This window comes from Lactuca virosa, chromosome 4, assembly GCF_052849685.1.
Source record: "Lactuca virosa cultivar CGN04683 chromosome 4, Lactuca_virosa_CGN04683_v6, whole genome shotgun sequence".
NCBI classification, from domain to species: domain Eukaryota; kingdom Viridiplantae; phylum Streptophyta; class Magnoliopsida; order Asterales; family Asteraceae; genus Lactuca; species Lactuca virosa.
The window spans coordinates 46059586-46082849 of record NC_136429.1 but is presented as its reverse complement, the minus strand read 5'-3'; the positions used below and the strand labels follow the sequence as shown (position 1 = coordinate 46082849).

The 23264-nt window shown below is 36.0% G+C and overlaps 1 protein-coding gene across 1 annotated transcript; it reads left to right on the top strand.

Moving 5' to 3' along the window:
• The first annotated feature begins 8517 nt into the window (after window positions 1-8517).
• LOC145104388 (uncharacterized) lies at window positions 8518-8907 on the top strand. The gene has a single exon (XM_079041646.1). It carries the CDS (start codon window positions 8518-8520, stop codon window positions 8905-8907), a length of 390 nt encoding a protein of 129 aa, XP_078897772.1.
• The last annotated feature ends 14357 nt before the right edge of the window (window positions 8908-23264 follow it).

The following is a 23264-nucleotide window of genomic DNA, read 5'->3' as shown; positions in this document are numbered from 1 at the left end:
TATGAAGCAATGAGGTACCCAAGTGATGTTTATTGTATAAATTTTGGTGATATGATCCAACCTTTGACTGAAAAGTGTTTTGAGTTGACTAACTATGATTTGTTGGAGTTAGTTTTGAGCAGGCATTTTGATAACAATTTAGTCAAAGAGATTGCAGCAAATTTCAAGCTTGATAAGGAGTTGCTTGAAATTGTGGAGTTCATGGAAGAAAGGAAGAAAATGAGGTATGATAATACCAATGTGAAATTGCCCATTTCTAACACAAAACTTCTTCCTTCTATTGTGCAGGCACCTAAGCTAGAATTGAAGACTCTTCCAGATCATTTGAAGTATGCTTACTTTGGAGAAGAGAAGACTTTGCCTGTTATAATATCCAACAAGTTGTCCATTGCAGAAGAATATGATTTGGTGACTTTGCTGAAAAAGTATAAGAAGGCTATTGGGTGGACAATTGCTAACATAAAAGGGTTGAGTCCCTCCTTATGCGCGCATAAGATTCTCATGGAGGAAGACTTCATACCAACCCGAGAGGCAAAAAGAAGATTGAACACACCCATGATGGAGGTAGTAAATAAAGAAATAATGAAGCTTTTAGATGCGGGTATGATCTACCCCAACTCTGATAATAAAATGGGCGAGCTCCGTTCAGGTTGTCCTAAAAGAAGTCGGGGTCACAGTTGTCAAGAATTTCGAGGGAGATTTGGTGCCAACCCGTGTTCAAAACGAATGGAGAGTTTGTATTGACTATAGAAAGTTGAATGCCTAAAGAAGAAAATACCATTTTCCCTTGTCATTGATTGACCAAATGTTAGAAAGACTATCGGGCAAATCTCACTACCGTTGCTTAGATGGTTTCTCGGATTTTCATTAAATTCCGGTAGCCCCAAAAGAACAAGAGAAAACCACCTTCACTTGTCCCTTTGGTACATTTGCTTATATATGTATGCCTTTTGGTCTATTTAATGCACCCGCAACATTTCAGAGATGCATGGTGAGCATTTTTTCTGAATATGTTGAAAACATCATTGAAAAGATTTATTTACTCCATGTGTTCATGATTTGTATGATGATTCACTAGATCTTTCTTATTCCACATTTGTCATCATAATCAGCACCGCTATAGTTTTCATGGATGATTTCACAGTTTATGAAAACTCATTTGATGAATGTTTAAGCAATCTAACAAAAATTCTGCAAAGGTGCATTGACACAGATCTTGTGCTTAACTATGAAAAATGTCATTTCATGGTGGAAAAAGGATTGATTTTAGGTCATATTGTGTCCCCAAAAGGCTTGGAAGTTGACAAAGCCAAGATTGATGTTATCAAGAGTCTTCCTTTCCCGAAAAATGTTCGGGAAGTTCGTTCGTTTCTTGGTCATGCAGGTTTTTATCGGCGGTTCATCAAAGATTTCTCAAAGATTACGGTGCCGATGTGTCAACTACTTCAAAAAGATGCGGAATTTGAGTTTACTCAGCCATGCAAGGATGCTTTTGATCGTTTGAAGTATTTTCTTGCCTCCGCCCCAATCATCCAACCACCTAATTGGGATCTCCCATTTGAGATGATGTGTGACGCCAAAAACACGACTGTTGGGGCGGTATTGGGCCAAAAGGTGGATTGAGCACATCATGTCATCTACTATGTGTCTAAGACCAGTACACAAAGCAACTACACCACAACAGAAAAAGAGTTGCTTGCTATTGTTTTTGCACTAAAGAAGTTCCGACAATACCTCATTGGAACTAAAGTGATCATCTATTCGGACCATGCAACTATAAAGCACTTACTTACCAAGAAATATTCGAAGTTGAGGTTAAAACAATGGATGTTGCTTTTGCAAGAGTTCGATTTTGAGATCAAAGATAAAAGCAGGAAAGAGAACCTGGTCGCCGATCATCTGAGTTGAATAGTTTAACCCGAAGATGCGACACCCATTCATGACACATTCTCAGACGAGCACTTGTTTGCTATCCAAACACCACCTTGGTATGCGGATATATGCAATTTCATTGTCACGGGAAAGTTCCCACCCGATCTCACAAGGTCACAGAAAGATAAGATCAAGAAAGATGCGAAAAGGTACATTTGGGATGAACTGTACCTATGGAAACATTATGCATATCAGGTAATAAGAAGATGTGTTGAAGAACATGAGGTACAATATATCCTCAAATTTTGTCATAGTTATGCTTGTGGAGGGCATTTCGGTCCTCAAGGAATCGCCAGAAAAATTTTAGACTGTGGATTTTATTGGCCTCGACTTTTTCATGACTCTTACATTTTTTGCAAAAGTTTTGAGAGATGTCAAATGACTGGTTCTTTGAGTTCCCGAAACCAAATGCCTTTGACCCCCATCTTGGTTTGTGAAATATTTGACATATGAGGTATTGATTTTATATGTCATTTTCCTTCATCCTTTGGAAAAGTATACATCTTTTTGGTTGTTGATTATGTTTCCAAATGGGTAGAGGCAAAGGCAACAAGAACTGATGATGCTAAAGTTATTGTAGATTTTGTCAAGGCTAACATCTTTTGTAGTTTTGGACCTCCAAAAGCATTGATCAGTGACAAAGGCACACACTTCTACAACAAAACTCTCGTATCAGTTCTCAAGAAATATGGAGTCCAACATCGGGTCTACACACCGTATAACCCGCAAACAGATGGACAAGCTGAAGTGTCAAATAGAGAAATCTAGTCCATAATTGAGAAAACAGTGAACACAAACCGCAAAGATTGGAGTTTGAGACTAGAAAATGCTCTTTGGGCATACCGAACTGCATATAAAACTCTAATAGGATTAAAACCTTAAAGATCGAATAGATTTAAACAGGTAAAGAACAAGAACACGATATTGATCAAACTGGTGTTGAATGATTAACAGTCACGCCTCAGAAGAACTCGATGAAGAATTACTTCTGTAGAGGCGTAAAATAGGGTTACAAAGATAATATCAGAGTTAACTAAAATACGATGCATGCATGCGCCTTATATACTCTAACCCTAGCAATAAATACGAGTGGACAGGCCCAACTCGTTTATACAAACGGACTAAACAAACAGGCCCAATGATACAATACATAATACTCAACAATCTCCCCCTTTGCGTCAATGGAGACCACAGTCCATCAATTGGTGATTCGCTTCAGCACTTTGTAGACTTTAGGAATGAAGCTCAACAGCAGCTTGTGAACCTGGATATACCACAAGATCATATCTGACAAACACTGAACATCATCCTTTTGGTTGCCCTTGAACTTCTTAACCAGATCCAAAACAAACTCCAGACACGCATTAGTATACAAATGCTTATCTTCAAGATAGAAGTATGACTTATGATGGTCTGCTCCTGCACGTTCTCTAGACGAGTATACTACGAACCATCCTTCCTTGTAAATTTTTCCTGGCTTTAACTTGTCAAAGTCCTTCGGAGCTTCGTTAGGAACAACGCTTTGTTTCTTCATTAAAACAGTGGCAACATCCACATCCATAGATCTAACTTCTTGAATGTATGACTTGATCATAAGTTGAAGATGGGACATCACAGGTTCGTACTTCTCCTTCTCTCACAACAACATGTTGAAAAGCACCATCCAGTCATGGGGGTTCGTACTTACTATTGGAATGATTATTTGTATTTGACATATTAGTGCAATGAATTATCTTTATTGTTTATGGTATTTTATTTTATATTATGAGACTTTTAATGTGTTATTTAATTTGAAAAATTAGTAAATCTATTAAAAATATATAATTTTAAAAACATTTAAAATTATGACACGCAAAAATGTGTGTCGTCTTCCTTTATGACAGGGGCTTCCTTGATACGCATTATGTGTCATAAACACGCGCGTCGTAAGGTTACGACACACAAATGCGTGTCGTCTTCCTTTATGACAGGGCCTTCCTTGATACGCATTGCGTGTCATAACTGTGTGTCGTAAATGCGTGTCATAAATGCGCGTCGTCTCTCGTTATGACAGGGCCTTCCTTGACATGCATTTGCGCGTCATCTGAGCGTTTTACGACACACATTACGCGTCGTAAAAGGCTATTTTTCTAGTAGTGAATTACTAGAATATACTTACTACCACCAACGCTTTCAATAGTAGAAGGTCCACAAAGGTCGATGTGTAGAAGTTCCAAAGGTTCGATGACTTTCATGTTCACAATAGATGGATGACTTTTTCTACTTTGCTTTCCCATCTCACAGGTAGCACACAAATGATCCTTGTCAAATTTCAATAGAGGAAGTCCTCGCACATGATCACCAAGAACGAGCTTGTTGATGTCTTTAAAGTTTAAGTGCGAACGTCGTCTATGCCATAACCAACTTTCGTCTGAGCGAGCTTTTGTATGCAGGAAAATGGCTGGCTTCCCTCGTATTGGGTTTAGATTTAACGGATACATCTCACCCTTTCTTTGTGATTTTAGAAGAACAAACTTGGTTTTCTTGTCAATGATTTCTGATCCTTCGTCATCAAATGACACCTTCAATCCAGTCCCCACAACCAACTGCGAGACACTAACAAGGTTGTGCTGTAATCCTTCAACGTAAGCCACTTTGCGAATTAAGAAGTCTCCATTCATTATCATTCCATATCCTTTTAGTCTTCCAAAAGAATTATTCCCATACTTTACATTTCCACCATCCTTAAGAGCCCTGAACTCTCGTAGCTCCTCCTTCATTCCTGTCATGTGACGCGAACAGCCACTGTCAATGTACCATTTAGTGTCGAACTGTTCGTCACGAATTACCTGCAAAAGTTAAGCAGATTTAGGAACCCAAAGTTTCTTGGGTCCTTGTGAGCCTTTTACAGAAGTAGAAAAAGTAATGTCAAGATCAACCAAATATTTTCGTTTAATGAGTGTGGTTTTATCTTTTCGTTTGATGGTAAAAACTTTGATTTTGTTATCTTTTAAGTTCGTTTCTTTAGAATCAGAAGATTTTTGCTTGGTGTTAGCTTGATTCTTAACGGACTTTTTTTCAGTTTCCTTAGGGTTAGCATTCGTTGTCTTGGTTGGAACTTTCGGCTCTGAAACTAGTTTTCCATTGCCTTTGATGTCATTGGATTTAGACTTCGTGGATTAAGAGTGATAAGGCTTTGGTCTGTCCATTGGTTTCTTTGTGAAGAAGGGTTTTGGAGTCCCTTTTGCTGAGAGTCCCTTGAACCGTGAGAGCAGCAATGCGAACATTGACTGGGATTTACCTGCGAAGGTACTTTCGCATTGTGATTAATCCTTCTTTCATTGCGAACATAGCCAAAATTTTGGGATTGTCAAAATTGCTTCCTTTCATTGAGATTTCTTTTATATCTCTCATTTCTTTGTCGTTTTTGATCTGCAAGTTGCTTAGACGACTTGTGAATATTCACATTTGGTTTTGGTTTTCTCTCACTAGATTCGCTCTTCACTGGTTTGGATTCGTTGCAAACTTCTTTGGTACCACTTGGGATACTTTTTCAAATGCTGAGCGATTGTTTATGGGTTCAGCTACGTATCTTCCCTTCGCTTTCCATGAGGTCCTTTCAGATAAGCCAACGGTTTCATCAGCATTATCTATTGGGGCTGACCAGAAGAACTCATCGCAACCATCCTTGTTATCCTCGTCGACAATGGACTTTAATTCGACAGTTTGAGTTTCGGTCACTCCATTAACTTTAAAAACTTGATTTGGAGTAGTTTGGACCTTTGGAAAAACAGTTGCTTTTTCTTTCAGAATTTTTGGTTTATTTTGAGAAATTCTTGCGAACTCAACTGAATTTTCAAAAATAAGAACTTTCGCAGGTTGAGGTTCGTTTTTAACGAATTCTGATCAGTCAACCTCATCCTATATGGAGATCTCACTCATATCACTATCCTCATCGAATTCAGAAGGGTTTTCAACATTCAATTTATTTTCTGAACTCAACTTGGCATTCAATGAGTCAAATTTCTGTACAATATCAGATTTAATCTGCTTTTTATCATTCTCATCCAAGATTTGTTTCAACATATTTTTGTGGTCCTTGGACTTAATGTAATTTTCGATTCGTTCAAGTCCATATTTGTATGCATCAGAAGTTTCTTCAGACGAAACGATAGATTCGTATTTGTAGCATTCTGCGTCTATTTCATCTTCCTTTAATTCGAGAAATGGCAAAATCATCTTGTGGATTTTCTTACCAATTTCACAATCAAGGTGAAGTTGAGTGATATTAAAGTAAATCCTTTTTGCAATTAAACAAAAAATGTTTTGCTGTTTCAAAAGCATAAGATTATCTCTTTGCAAATAAATAGATTCATGCCTAGACTTAGACAAATCCGACTCGATCTTCTGAATCCACATACGCCTCTCATGACTCTTGGATGTAGCCCTGATCAATTGATCAGTCAGGTTAGAGTTTGTCAACCGGGTTCGCTTTAAGCTATCGCTTATACTTGAAAAGTTGAATTTTAAGTCGCTTAACTCAGTATCATATCTAGATACAGGAATATTAAGAGATTCGAGATTGAAATTTACCTTATTGATCAGCTGTTCGCACTCATTGATTTGTTCTGGAACAGGCCGTGCGGCAAAACAGCTATCATCCTTTCTCTCACTTCCGCTAGCATTCTCCTGCATCTGCGAACTTCCATCAGTCACCATTAAACATCTTCCTGAGAACTGCAAACTTACCTCTTTTGCTACAAATACCCTTCCGTGTGTAGGCTTGCGAACTTCTTCATCCTCGGAGTCTGTCGACCAGACTTCCACTCCTGCAAACTCGCCTTCAGCCATATTTTCCTGCACAATCAACGCAGGCATAGAGTTGTCATTAGTTTTCTTCCTCTTGATCTCCTCCAACTTTCTCAGATGGTAAGCTTCCTTATCCTCTCCTTCATTCTTCTCATTCTGCCTTCGCAACATGCACTCCTTGGCAAGATGGTTTTTACCATGACAATAGTTACAATCGTATCCAGAGTCACCAACCAACTTTTTCTACTTCTTCTCTTCCTCTTTCTGCGAACCACTCCTGTTCTCCTCTTTCACTTTCTCCGAGCTATAGCTTCCCTGCCAGTTTCTGTTTTTACTTGAGGGAAACTTCTTTCTAGAAAATCGCTTAGGGTTTGACACCATTAAAGCGAAATCTTCGTTTGAGAGCTCATGCTCAGAGTGATCTGATCCAGATCTGTCATCAGTCATTGTCTTGCCTTTCGCAACCAAGTCTAAAGACCCCATTCCAGAAACCACCTTCGCTTCTTTCGTCACTTCACTCTCTCGTGCCTTCAGAATACCCACAAGCTTCGCAAGAGTATAATTCTTGAACTGTTCGTGCGCTTTAACAGTTAACACTACTGCCTTCCACTCTGATCGCAGTCCGTTCATGGACGTGACCTTTTTCTCAATCAGTTCGCGTCCTATTCCATTCTTCATCATTTTGCTGAGAAGATGATTATATCGATTGAACGTGGCAATCAGTGTTTCTTCAGACTTTTGAATGAATTCGCCAAACTCGGATAGAAGGAGCGTTTGAGTCGAATGCTCTAGATCTGTGTCTGTGGAGTAGAGCTCTCTCAACCTATCCCAAATGGCCTTCACTGTGTCACAAGAGCTCACGAGACGGAAAGTATCTGCTTGCAAAGCGAATGTAGTGATTCTCATTGATTTAATATTGCTCATGAGTTTGTCTTTCTCGTCTTGAGGCACGTCCTTCACATCAAGGAGCAGTTGGTTGTATTCTCTCTGAGTTTTGATTTTTCTCTTGGTCTCTGTGTGAACAAATGGAACTAGAGTGACTGCCTCCCAACCATTATCTTCTGAGCCTAGAACATAATATTCAAAGTGCATCGCCCAGACTTCATATTCGTGAGGAAAAAGAATCGGGATTCTAGTTGTTGATCCAATACTGCTTGAGATATTCAAGGAGTTGATGTTGGAATCGTTGTGCTACATGTGAAGAAACTTTCGATACCTGTAAAGAATCATACGTGTAAACAATGATTGTTTATAGGGTATTATCAAGATCTCTTTGAGCCGTCAGAATGATGTAGAAGACGACTGAGTTAGATCCTATATTAACGGAAACCCTAAAACTCTATAAACAGAAGAGATGCGTATAGATTACACAGTATCCTGCTCTGATACCAATTGATAGGATTAAAACCTTAAAGATTGAATAGATTTAAACAGGTAAACAACAAGAACACGATATTGATCAAACTGGTGCTGAATGATTAACAGTCACGCCTCAGAAGAACTCGATGAAGAATTACTTCTGTAGAGGCGTAAAATAGGGTTACAAAGATAATATCAGAGTTAACTAAAATACGATGCATGCATGCACCTTATATACTCTAACCCTAGCAATAAATACGAGTGGACATGCCTAACTCGTTTATACAAACGGACTAAACAAGCAGGCCCAGTGACGCAATACATAATACTCAACAAACTCCAATTAGGATGTCACCTTATAGACTCGTGTTTGGCAAAGCCTGTCATCTTCCTGTTGAACTGGAGCACAAAGCTTTCTAGGCTGTCAAAAAGCTAAACATGAAGATTGATGAAGCGGGTGTCCACCGAAAGTTAGAGATTCAAGAGGTGGAGGAGATAAGAAATGAAGCATTCGAGAGCTCACGCATCTACAAAGACAAAGCCAAAGCATTCCATGATAAGTACCTCTCCTGTAAGACCTTTGAGATTGGTCAAAAGGTATTTCTCTATGACTCTCAACTTAAATGGTTTTCCGGTAAGTTACAGTCTCGGTGGATAGGACCGTTCATTGTTACTAATGTATTTGATCATGGTGCAGTCGAGATTAAAAGTAACAAAACTGGAAAAGTGTTCAAAGTTAATAGTCACATGTTAAAGGTCTTTTATGAAGGTTTACAAGAGAATGACATGGAGGTTGATAGCTTGGAACACTCGGACTACATTGAGTGAATCTAAAGGCAAAGTCGAGCCAAAGACTTGAACCAAGGGCGGCTAACCGAGAGGCAACTCGGGAATATTTCTTTCCATTTTCTTTATTTTACTTTATTTCATCTGTGTTGCAATGTTTTTGAGTCTTTTCGAGGGTTCCATACAAAACAATTTTCTTATATAAGGGTCGAGAGCAAAGTTGGTTTTGGAAAAAAAATCGTGATTATTGAGGTTAACAGAAGAAAATGCACGGCCATCACAAAAAATTCATGGGCTAGGCATAAAACACACGACTTGATTTTTTTTACCCGTGCTTGCACTTCGAGGTTTTTAAAGAAAAAAAATTGGTACGGCAAACTTGAAAACGCATGGGAACAAAACTAAAAACGCACGGCCTAGGGCTAGACTGTGCGTTCACATCACAATTCAAAAAAAAATTCGCACGGACAAGAGTTCCAAACGCACGGGCATAGAAGAAAAACGTATGGCCTAGCCACACACCGTGCGTCGAGTTGCTGGTCCAAACAAAAAAAATCGCACGGTTACAAATCACAGCTCGATCAACCATGCCTGTAGGTCATGCACTTAGATTAAAGACCATGCGTTTTTAATAGGTTTTCAATTAAACCCTCCTGCCTCTTACCTTCTCGATCGTGTGTCTTCTCTCCCCTCTCATTCCCATCTTCGGACGAACCCTCTTAAACCCTAACCAAAGTCTCGATTTCCTTCAATTAATTCAAGATTAAAGCACCAAGGTATGTTGTTTTAAGTTCCTAACTTCATCTCCTTCATCATCTAGGTTGAAATTCATCTATAAATGGGTAAAAATCATATTTCTCTTCATTAACCCTAGTTTTTGATTTGTAAAATATGAATTGATTCTTATATTGGGTTTCAAAATTCTTTTATAGGGTTTCAAGAGAAAGCTTGGGGAGGTGTTTTGGAAAGAAGATTGGAAGCTTTCATATCTAATTGGGCATTGCACCATTGATGAGTTCAAACTTTTTTGAGGTTGAAGATGAAGTGAACAATTCAAGCAAACATCACAAATTCAAGCACTTGAATGGTACATTCCTTCCATATCTCAACTTTTACGCATTGATTTTAAGTTTGTTTGGCTAGAATTGTTGTGAATCCATTCTTGTGCTTCATATAGTTGTTCATTTGTGCTTGTCTAGTTGTGCTTTACCCTTTGGTCACAACTTGTCTGTCATTTATTTGGTTTGTCATTGTGCACAATTGTCAAAACATAAAAATCCAAAGCCAAAGGAACAATTGGAATCCAAATATGGTGCCACTACCATTGTGCATAATTTTCTTGAGCACCGTGACCGCTACCTTCACTTAAAGGACCGCGAATACTCTCAACAACGGTTTGTAGATATTCCCACTCTCCAAGAACTAGGAGTTTATGATGGCGTCCTTAGGTTGTTTAGCAATATCGGTTGGGAAAAACTTCTCACTTTGGCACCAATGGAATCGTATAAAAACACAAGTATTCAGTTCTTACAATCTTAGGAATTCAATGACAATGCCAAAAGTCTTTCATTCCGTCTCATGCAATTGTAATTTTTTCCGAGTCTAAACGATCTTAGTGGGTTTGTTGGTATTTCTACATACAATACTTATGGTCCCAAATTAGGATACATGCGAGAGAAAAATACCCTTTTCAAAAGAAGGAAATCACGAGACTTGATGTGTATGAGGCTCGATCCGCCAAATCATCCCAAATCATTCATCTGGTCTTAAGGGTGGCTCTCTGAATTATTGCTAATATTGTCTTCCCCCAAGAAGACGTTAGCAGAGTCGGTAAGAAGGAGCTAGAAATTCTTTGGTGCATGGTCACTGGCTTGAAGAGACCACATTTTGGCGCCTTCCTTGCTTCCAAACTTCTCAAGGTCTCTACTAGCTATTCCGGCACTATCCATTGTGGCAGGATTATCACTTATCTTGCCACCCGCCTTACTTGTGCTGAGCTTTTTGAGAGCAAGCGCCCGAATATCGAGAAAATCACACAAGGCTCCAATATCATCACATCCAATGTCGTAGTAGCCTCATCTTTCTTCCGCAGAGAAAATTATGGTAGTCTCACATGGTTGGTGCAGAGTGAGCCTCATTTCCGAGTTCCTGCTGGGGACGTCAGTTCCCTCCAACTCCAACAGGACATCACTTAGACTCGATGGTGTCTACCAAAGAATATATTTGCAGATTCCATTCCACATGCCCCCGAGCCCATCCCGAGAGCTCCTGAGCGGCTGGTCGTTGACCACGAAGACGACACTGGTGCTAATTTCCCTATTACTCCCGCTCACTCCACTCCTCCCACTGCAGGGGGTCCACTTCTGTTGCCCCGGTAGAGACCGCGCGTTACTTCTACACCCGACGGGCGACTCGGTACCATGACACATACATGAGGCGTTTTGATCACCTTAATCAAGCTGTTGCCGACATTCGCGCTGATTTGTCCGCAACCAATGCCTCCGTCCAACAATTGACACAAACGGTACAAGAAGCTATGCAGTTCATGCATAGTTGCCCCCTCCCCCCCCAGTCAGTAGGTTTCCCTACCATCTCCGAGCATCGAGGACGATGCTTAATTTTAAGCTTGGGGAGGGGTATTTGTACATTAGGTTTTAGTTTCCACATGCATTTCATCAAAAAATCCAATAAGAATTTACTTTTCTTATTTTTTTTGTGCATTCATTTCAAAGCGTTTCAAAAAAAAAAAAAAAACCAAAAATCAAAAGTTAAAAATTTACAAAAAGATTTTGTTTTCAATTATTTCTTAGTTTGCATTTTTTTTTTAAAAAAATCTCAAAAATATTTTCTGTTTGTAGCATTTTTATCTTTTTGCATAAAAATAAAATAGAATAATAAAAAAAAATAAGTAACAAAATTATATATATATATATATATATATATATATATATATATATATATATATATATATATATATATATAGAGAGAGAGAGAGAGCTAGGTTCAAGTATTCTAACTGATTATTGTGTGGATGTGTGGACAATGTTATGCTATGAGAATTACTAAGAGAATAAGTTGTTTAGCAATGCGAATACGTTGAACCTTACAAAAATATCGTCATTTTCATGCATTCTCGCTAATTATTATTTATTTTTGTTCTCACACATCGTTTTTCACTCATTTTCATTCTGACAGAATACGACCCAATAAACATTCTGACAACCTTCTGACAGAAATGAGAATAATAATAATAATAAGTGTATAATAAGCTTATAGACGATTTAATTAGTGAGAATGTGTGTTAATGACAATAGTTATGTAAGATTGAACGTATTTATATTATCAAACAACATATTTTTTTTATCAGTCTCAAAGAATAACATTGTCTATACGTCCGCACAATAATTAGTTAGAATAGAATAACGTAAGCCTATATATATATATATATATATATATATATATATATATATATATATATATATATATATATATATATATATATATATATATATATATATATGAGATGAGGACAATCTTTACATATGATAGCTCCACGAAGTGGGAAAATGAAAAATCAAAATGAAAAAATCCGAAGCGACCGGACCGTTACTGGAAGTGTAGAATCAGCTGTCATAACTAGGTGATCCAAACACCGTAATTTGAGACCTCGGCCTTAAATAATAAAAAATGACATACTGAAATGTTTTTGTGAGGTAATAACAGTTTTGGAATGATTTGTTTTTGAATATTTAAAAAGAATCTTTATCGACAACTCTGGACCCACAGAACACGGACCTATTTGTTGATACGCGTTACCCTTGCGGTAACAAACAGCTTAAGTATCAGATCCACACAGTCAAGAAGGAAGAAAGGGTACAACTGTCATATCCAGTACCAAATCAAAATTTCAAGAACTCAATCGAAGAAATTTTAAGAAATTCAAAAGGTTGATTGAAGAACTCAAGCTCAAAATGAAGATACAAATCCAAGTTCAATCATATCAGAAGCCATCTCAAAGTCAAATCTGACGAATGAAGAACTGTGTGATATGATACTTGTGGCTCTCGAAAAAGTGAAAGCATAGGAGATGGGCCCCTTCGGGTGAGCTCACTGCTTCAGCGAAAGCTGGTTGTCGTGACGGGTTCTTAGGGATGCGTTGATTCTGATTCTTGACTATCTAGTCTTAAGGAAATGAGATCCCGGACTGTGTTATTTTCGCTTACAAAGCTAATTAAGGTATAAAGTTTAAATAAAACTATGGTTGGATTATTGCGTTACATCATTTTGTGGTATTCCTCACTTTGGGAGTCTGTGATACATGAAAGGTAGAAGGATGGTCGCCTAGGTATTAGAGATTGGAGCCCCATTGATGTAAAGTCTGATTGTATAAAAAAATAGAAAATAAATAAATAAATAAATAAAAATGTGTTTTTGAATTTTTCTTCGGTTCATTTTTCTTAAGCATCTTTTTGTATATATGTTATTTTCATTAGTTTTTCTTTTATTGCATGCATTCACTCTTAATTCCCTTTAAGTCCTTTTCGTTCTTTCTGTTCTTTTCATCTTAGTTTCTTTTTAGTCACCTATCGTCTTATCTAGGGTGATTCTTAATTTTGTTCTTTCTTGAGGACAAGAAAGGTCTAAGCTTTGGGAGGTTTGATAGGTGCATAAAATGCACCTATTTTACATGTTTATTTCCGTCCTTTCATAGCATTCTACTTCATAATTCTTGCATTTAGTTAATTATTTGGGCAATTGCATATTTCATTAAGAATGTATGGTATGGAGCATGAAGCTTTGGAGCATGAAAAGAAGATGTAAGAAGATGCACCTGTTATGCCATGAAAGAAAACATGAAGACATAACCCGAGTCATCGTTGCATTATCATCATAATAAAGGACTGCGTTTGAAACACAGTTCATGTCACACCGACACGGGTCGTGTTTGTCCTTTCTCATCTTATATTTGAGCAACATGACTCGTGGTGAGGCTAGACTGAAGATGGAGCCAACAGTGAAGACTTATTGGACTTTTAGCAAAAAGCATGGGCCATGCCAAAAACACATGGTCATGCCAAAATCACATGGGCAAAAGGAACGTAAGCAGTTACTAAAATAGGGGAGGACGTCATTTTTTTCATAGAGAGATAGTTTTTGGAGCAATTTTGGGCGATCTTGGGCAGTATTGGGAGATGTCTTGGAGCTTTTGAGAAGACCAAATCATTGCAAACACTTTTGATTTCATTTTGTAAGCATTAAACATTTTCAATTCCATCTTTCTTTTTGATTTATTTGTACTTAGTCATGTGTGCCTAAGAAACCCTAATTTCTAGTTCTTTTTCAAAGCATGTTGATTCCTTGACTTGAAGCATATGATTTGATGTTTGATTTGTTACTCTATTTTAGTGATTATGGTTTTGTTTAAACTAGAATCCTTGAATTTGATTTGTGTTTGATTGGCCACTTTCATGAATTGAAGTTTTATGTAGTTAATTAACTTTTAGGGCACCTAATCGTTCTATTAAGTTAATAGTTGGTAACAAACAATAAGTTTTCTTATTGTAAAACATATATCACATGTTTTCATACTTCTGAGCGTATGAGAAGAAATGAACATTGCTGGGAAGCTTCTACAAAACTTAATGCAAATTTTCAACACAATCTAAGAGCGTGTTTAGGTTGAATTAGTAAAGCTAGGTCTAGTCAAAGAGCGTGTTTTGGTTAGATAATTTGGCAAACAAGATGTATTAGAGCGTGTTAATATCTTCCAGTACCAACTTAGAATAACAATCATGAATTACATCAAGTCATAATCAAGTTGAACAACAACATTGAGAACTAGAACTAGAACCCTTCAATCAAATTATTTACAAGTTTATTTCATTTTCTGCATGTTTTTTAAGTAGACTGTTATTTTATTATTTTACTTTTGCAAACAAAACCTCCCTTTTGTAATCAAAGTACCTTGCGCAAAGAGGTATAGACTTTTATCCCGTGTCTCTGTGGTTCGGCCGTGCTTGCATTGTACTACTTTTTAGTGCATTAAAGCAGTGTATTTGGAGTCCGTTGTACCCCTATAATTTGTTGGGTTTGACACCCCTAACAAATTCGCGGCGTTATCGGGGAAATGGTATTACTAATTCTTTATGCCTAGATCTTTTCGTATAGGTACACCATTGCCAATTGACACGGAGATAGAGAAGACTGCAAAGAGGTTACGGAAGCAAGCCAGGCTTCGTAAGAGGCAACCGGGTTCCGGAATTTCTTCATCATCTACTCCTCCGGTCATTTACATTTGGGAGGACATACCCCTCTCAAGTGTGTCAGAAACTGAAACAGAAACCCTCTCACTCTCACCTCAACCATCCTCATCCAGAAGTATCATTCCGACCTCTTCACCTACTCATAACATCCCAAACTCCACACCCACAGAAACCTCAATTCCTACTCATACCATGGGAGATAACCGGGGAGGGAATCAAGGTCCTCCAAGTCCACCACCCCAACAAAGCCTTCGCCAATGGTCAACGCAAGAGGTTACTCAATAACCTCTTTGCATCACATATCCGACATCCACAAACCTTGAACTTAAATCCGGACTCATCCTCTTACTCCCAACCTTTATAGGCCTAGAAAATTAAGATCCCCACAAATTCCTCATAGAGTTCCATGTTGTGTGTGTGTTGGCATGAAACCACACAATGTCACGGAAGACCAAATCAAGCTTAGGGCATTCCCCTTTGTGGTGCAAGACTCAGCAAAAGATTGGTTTTATGACCTTCCACCGGGGACGGTCAACACATGGGTAGACCTTGCACGCCTCTTCTTAGAAAAATAATTCCCAAAAATGAAATCCTAAGCCCTAAGAAGAGAGATAATTGGGATCAAACAACACAAAAGAGAATACTTTCATACATATTGGGAGAGGTTCAAAAAGCTTTGTGCCCGTTGCCCAAAGCATGGTATTAGTGAGTATCAAATCCTATAATACTTCATTGAATGCATGACTCCTTGAGAAAGAAGACTTCTTAATGCTTCAAGTGGAGGATCTTTGACCGATAAGACCCCAACTAAGATTCAGGATCTCATAAAGAACATGGCGGAGGATTCAAAGCATACGAGTCAAGATGAATATTGGTACACAGATGCACCCCGAGGTGTAAAAGAGGTGCACACTCCTAAAATTAAAGCCCAACTATCCGATTTGAATAAGGTGGTAATGATGCTTACTAAGGACAAGGGTGTGCAATCCACACCTCGTCCTTGTGGTATTTCCACTCAAGTGGGACATCCGACCGATATGTTCCTCAATTGCAAGAAGAAGAATATGAATAAGAAAATGCTATGGGAGGCTATTCTGGGCACAATCAGAGAACTTATGATCAGCCTTGAGGCAATCAAGGGTGGAACAACAACCAAAACATGGGCTATCAACAAAGACAACCACCCCATTACCAAGCAAGGCCGCCATTTACACAACAAAATTACCAACCAAGGCAACCGTAACATCCTCCTCAACAAGCCGGATTCTCAAGCATGTCCTTAGAAGACAAAGTCAAAAGCCTTGCCACTAGCACTCAATGTTTTCAGCAAGAAACCAAGGTAAGCATCAAGAATCTTGAGCACCAAATGGCACAACTTGCTCAATCGGTGAGCAAAATAGAGAATCAAGGAAAGCTGAACCCTCAAATTGAAAAGAACCCAAAGCACAATGCCTGTGCAATTAGCTTGAGGAGTGGAAAGAAATATGATGGCCCAAAGATGCCCGAAAAATAAGAAGAAGAGGAGTTTGTGTTTGATTGGCCACTTTCATGAATTGAAGTTTTATGTAGTTAATTAACTTTTAGGGCACCTAATCGTTCTATTAAGTTAATAGTTGGTAACAAACAATAAGTTTTCTTATTGTAAAACATATATCATATGTTTTCACACTTCTGAGCATATGAGAAGAAATGAACATTGCTGGGAAGCTTCTACAAAACTTAATGCAATTTTTCAACACAATCTAAGAGCGTGTTTAGGTTGAATTAGTAAAGCTAGGTCTAGTCAAAGAGCGTGTTTTGGTTAGATAATTTGGCAAACGAGATGTATTAGAGCGTGTTAATATCTTCCAGTACCAACTTAGAATAACAATCATGAATTACATCAAGTCATAATCAAGTTGAACAACAACATTGAGAACTAGAACTAGAACCCTTCAATCAAATTGTTTACAAGTTTATTTCATTTTCTGCATGTTTTTTAAGTAGACTGTTATTTTATTATTTTACTTTTGCAAACAACCCCCCCCCTTTTGTGATTAAAGTACCTTGCACAAAGATGTATAGACTTTTATACCGTGTCTCTGTGGTTCGACCCTGCTTGCATTGCACTACTTTTTAGTGCATTAAAGCAGTGTATTTGGAGTTCGTTGTACCTCTATAATTTGTTGTGTTTGACACCCCTAACAAAAATCTATATTGATATATAAAAAATTAACTTCTTTTCATGTTTTTTTGATTACTTTGTACATTCATATTAACATTTGAATCTGAATTGTATCAATTTGTTATCAAAGATAAATCATATATAAATAATTATTGTACTTGCTTTTCCAAAGTTATTGGTAATTTAATAATTACTCGTCAACATGTAATATTTTTTATGGTTAATATTGTATGTGAATGACCATTTGTACGAAAATTGTTAAAATCTATCTATTTCTTAGTTCATATTCACATTTTGATGATGAATATGAATTAATAATATTTATGTGAATGATCGTTAATTTGGATATATCAAATTTACATGTGAATTCGAACAAAATCCACATTCGTTTGTGAATTTAAGTAAGTTAAATGTGAATTTACTCAAATTCACAGGTAAATGATACAGATTTGTAGGAAAAACCGAGTATAATAAACATCCACATGTATATTTTTCTATAAACATTTGATACACTTAAGATTCACATATAAATTTGAACATAGAATTTGAAAAAGAAAATATGATTTTTTATAGATCGAGATATGAATGTTTACGAAAAAGTATCAAAAATTATGAACCTGAATATATTTATTTATTTTTCGGATAAAAAATAAAGGTTATCTATAAAAAAAACAAAAAAACAAAATGATTTTTAAGTTCGTTTTTTATATAAATATAGATATTTAATGAAAGTGGATAAAAACTATGAATTTTGTTATATTTAGTTTTTTTTCAATTAAAAACACGAAACTAAAATTAAAAAAAAAAATAAAAGAAAAATAAAATAACTTCTTTGTTATGACTTGATGCATGCACGCTAAAATAAGAAGTATATGACCTTTTATTTGACCATTGATCGTTTGGATTTTCGACGTTCACGACTTGATAATTAATTTATTGAACTCAATCTTTGTCAGCAATAATAATATTTTCTCACTTAAATATTTGAAACTTGTTTAAAATATATGTTTTTTAAACTTAGATCTTATTTGTATGTATCAATAAATAAGTTATCGAAAGTACATTAATAATAAAAGACGCTATAAATTATAATCCCAAATTTCCTTACTACAAAAGAGTTGGTGGATTGTGAAATTTCTATGTGGCGCATAGTGACTGGTATGGAGTTTACGAGGAGACATGAAACAGTTGGTGAGTCCGTGTTTCACTCTTGTATTTATGTTTTTGTAACCTTTTGACTTTTTCATATAGCATATACAATATTCGTAAAAAAATGATATTTTCATTATAAGTTGTCAAAACAAATATATAATTCATGATATTTAGATAAAGCTACAAAATGATCCATATGTTTATAAAAAGTTGCAACTTTTGTCTAAATTTGCATTTTGTGAGATGAGTAATCATTGTGTTTTCATTTTGTTGTACGGTCTTTGTGTTGTTAATTCTAAAGAAAATTGCAAAAATATTCCATATGATTAGCTGTTTTCTTTGGAGACTGTCTAATGAGTTTCAAAATACATATTTGGTTAGTTTGGGCTAGTTTCGTCTTAAACTATGTGGTATCCAATATTAGGGTTTAAACCACAACGAATACTTTATATTTGTACATTCATTTGAGTGTACCATTTAGCATTATTTATAAAAAATGAAGATAAAATCTCAAATTGTCATATTTGTTATTTTGTTAATGTTTATACTAAATAAGTAAATAATATACAATCGAATATATTTTGTAGCAACTGGTAAATAGTTTTGAACAAATAATAATAACAATACGTGTGTTTAAACTTTTATAATTACTAAAATTGTGTGTAATGAACTACTAAAGATAACGATTGGAAATTGAACAAAAACAACCATTTAAATGTGTTTAGCTAAGATACTTTCATCTTTATTAAAAGTGAAGAGGGCAAGTGGAATGTTAGGAAAAGTAACCTACTCTCTTCGTCTTATTACTAATAAAACTTTTGGAATTATTTGTCCATTAATCAATATAGAGATCTGTTCCTAAAAAGATTCTCAAAGCTTGAAGAATCTGCAAAGAGAATATCGAAAACATGAAGTGATTAATGTTTGTTGGGGAATCGTAGACATGGTAGTGCTTATAAGAACTTGGATATTGAAATTGAATTGTGACGAACTCTTTCTTTTTGTAATAGTTTAAAACAAGGTTGCCAAGATCGGAACCCTGCGTATGATTGTTTTTGGGGTTGCAAGATCGGGATCGAGATCGAGATACTAAGATTCCACAAAATAAAACATAATTTTAATTTATAATTTTAAAACATGAAAAATATTTCAACATCCAATTTTTCGTTCAAAAGTTATAAAAACTTCAAAATATTAGTCATAAGTCACAACACAAAATGATAAACGGTAAATTGGTAAATGGTAAAGGACATAAAGTGGTAAAAAAAATCATTTGTAAAAAAATAAATAAATAAATCAAGGAAAAGTAGGATTGGATCAGATCCCGATCCTACCCCAAATACGATCCGTTTACGACCCGACTCGTTTTGCATACCTAGGATCGTAGGATCGTCTGATCCTACGATCATGATCGCGATTTTGACAACTATGGTTTAAAGAGTTGGTGTATGTCCTTGTGTTGCACATTAATAAACTTGAAAATATAATTTTATTACAAAAAAATACTTTGAATCATATAATCGAGAACAAAGTTTTTTAAAACATAGTCTTTAAGTTAAATCACTAAAACAATTAACACACTTCTACGTAAAGAAAGATTACAAAGATAAAGTGTAACATCAGATCCCGATCCTACGATCCTACGCCAAATACGATCCGTTTACGATCCGACTCGTTTTGCATACATAGGATCGTAGGATCGTCCGATCCTACGATCATGATCGCGATTTTGACAACTATGGTTTAAAGAGTTGGTGTATGTCCTTGTGTTGCACATTAATAAACTTGAAAATATAATTTTATTACAAAAAAAATACTTTGAATCATATAATCGAGAACAAAGTTTTTTAAAACATAGTCTTTTAGTTAAAATCACTAAAACAACTAACACACTTCTACGTAAAGAAAGATTACAAAGATAAAGTGTAACATCATGATTTCACAAACCCTAAGAATGTTTACAACATGTAAACTTTGTCACTATGACGAAAGAAAAAATAAGATCTAGGGTATTTACGACGATCGTGACGATCCTCTAAAAAAATAGAATTATCTTTTCCTAGTTTGGAAGTATGGTTCTTATCTTTTGTAATTTATGTATATTTATCTTTATGTATATTTGTATAATATAACGCCTCCTACCACCTTTTGGGATATGAATTTATTATCTTAAGATTGTATTAGATGACCATTAGTTTTTTCTCAAAACTCCATCCTCATGACTCTAGCCTCTGCTTCGTCGAACACAACTTCATTCTCAACATCTATTGTCTCCTCTCATATATCAAACATTTTTCTTACTTTCAATAGTATGGCTCATCTTGTGAGTGCTCATAAACTTGATTTGACAAACTATTTGATCTAGTTCGATCAGGTCAAACCAATTTTATTTGTTCCGACCTCTACAAGTTTTGTGATGGCATAACCTCACCTCCCCTCAAAACCTTGTCATATCCCTTTCGATGCTACTATGTTCATCTCCAATCCTACTTATAAGGATTAGGTGTGATCTGATCAACATGTTTGAACCCCGCTAAATGCTTCTCTCACTCCTAACAATTGTAGTTGGTTGTCACACTTCTTATCAACTATGGTCTACCATTCAAGTCACCTTTAGTCATGCATTAAAAGACACGTGAGATTCAACTAAAAAAACGAGCTTTAATCCTTTCGTCAAGGTGATCAATTTGTGGCTAATTGCTCAAACATGAAACTTGTGAAGTTACGTGTTACAATGTGACGTTGTCATAAAACCCATTTACAAAGTGAAAGTCATATGAAATGAAATCTTACAAGACATTGAGGATGCTACAATATACTAGAGCTTGAAATAAGGGACTACTTGTATATTTTTTGGGTACCCATGAATGTTTATAAAATAGACGAGTATTATCTTTTTTTTAACAGCTGAATTTTTATTAAGAAAGTTAGCAATTTGCTAACAAATAATTACAATGGAATAGATAAAACTGTATTTATAAGCCATGCCACTCGACTCATACTAAACATCCTATTCCTATTAACAATCCAATTATATGAATAGTCGATTAATCTATCAACCAACAAATTCTTTCTGACATTTTGACCACTAAAAAGAACATAATTCCTAAAATTCCATAGGAGCAACCACATTACCATAACAATTGATTCTAACACCATTCGTTTTGTCTTGGATAGTTGAATTCAATCCACCCATTAAATTACATATTCAATTTGACCGAAATTAGGGACATTAAAACCACACCATTTTCCAAAATATCGCTATAATTCGACCACTACTTAGCAAGAGATAAAAAGATGCGAAATTTCCTCTATATCTTCGTTACATATACCACAAACAATGGAAGGTATGTCAATACCTTTATCATCTAGATTGATTCGCGTTGGCAGCATGTTTAGTCTTGTTTGCCAATAAAAAATATTCACTTTTTTAGGCAGATATATACTCCACCTTGTAGACACTACAACATCCGAAAGAATATTATCATAAATACACTTTCGAACTTTCGAAATAGTAAATTCAGTATCTCCACCTAAGTTCCATACCCAACTATCATGTAATGTGGATATATTAACGACTTGAAGTACTTCCTTTAGTTATTGTACATGAGCGAATAAAGTACCTTAAGTAATCGACCTACTCCAAGCCGATATAAATGTAGCTCCATTCAAACGTTGACTGATCGTACAATATTTGTCCATCTCCATAATAAACAATCTTGGAAACCGAACCATCAAAGTATTTTATCCAATCCATTGATCATTCCATAAAAAAGTGGAAGCCCCATCACCAATCACCTTTTGAATAGTATTATATGGAATAATACTCTAATCATGTAATTGATTAATTGTACCGATTATCTTGACCCACACCCCTTTTGTTAAAACCGAACTTTGATCACCCCATCCAAACCTCACATCATGACCATGAAACATCTTTATCACCTTGCACCAAAGATCATTTGTATTATTCAGAAAATGCCACTTTCATTTATACAATAAAGCTCTATTAATCACATCTAATGATCCAATGTCAATTCCTCATTTTTCTTTATTCGCAAAAATAGATTCTCATCTGATCTAGTGTAATTTTTGATCACCTTCTTATTCTCCTTAGAAAAAAGCTCTCAACTTCTCTAAGGACTTGTTTACAACTCGTGGAATACAAAACATTGACATAATAAATGCCAAGAGAACCTAACTTCAGTAACATGGACCGACCCCCAATTCACATGAGTTTTATTTTCTATGACGCAGGCTTCTTTTGGAACTTGACAAAGATATTCCAAGGATCTCGACATAATCCCACCTACCGGAAGACCTAGATAGAAAAAATGGTAGTTTGGCAGCCTTACAACATGTTAAAACCGCAAACTGTTCTACCAAGGGGTACAAAATATTAATACCAAATAAATTTGATTTTTCGCAAGTTTATCTTGCGACTGGAAACCAAATAGAAGCACCCGAGGATAGCAATCAAGTTGAGAATATTTTCCCGGTTCTAGTCGCCAAAAAAGATAGTGTCGTAGGCATAAAATAAAAGAGACAAATGTAACTCTCCATCACCAATCACAATTCCACGATAAAGCATTTCTTGAACCGCATCTTCCATTTACAACATGCAAACTCTCCATTGCTAGTATAAATAGAAATGAATTCAACGAATCACCTTGTCTTAAATCCATATTTAGAGCTATATTTTGTTTTTTTTATTGAATGTTTTAGATAAAACTTATGTGTTTGTTTAGTGTTGTTTTTTTGGTTGCATATATGTATGTGATTTATATATGTGCATATCCATATGCAATTATGCACATACG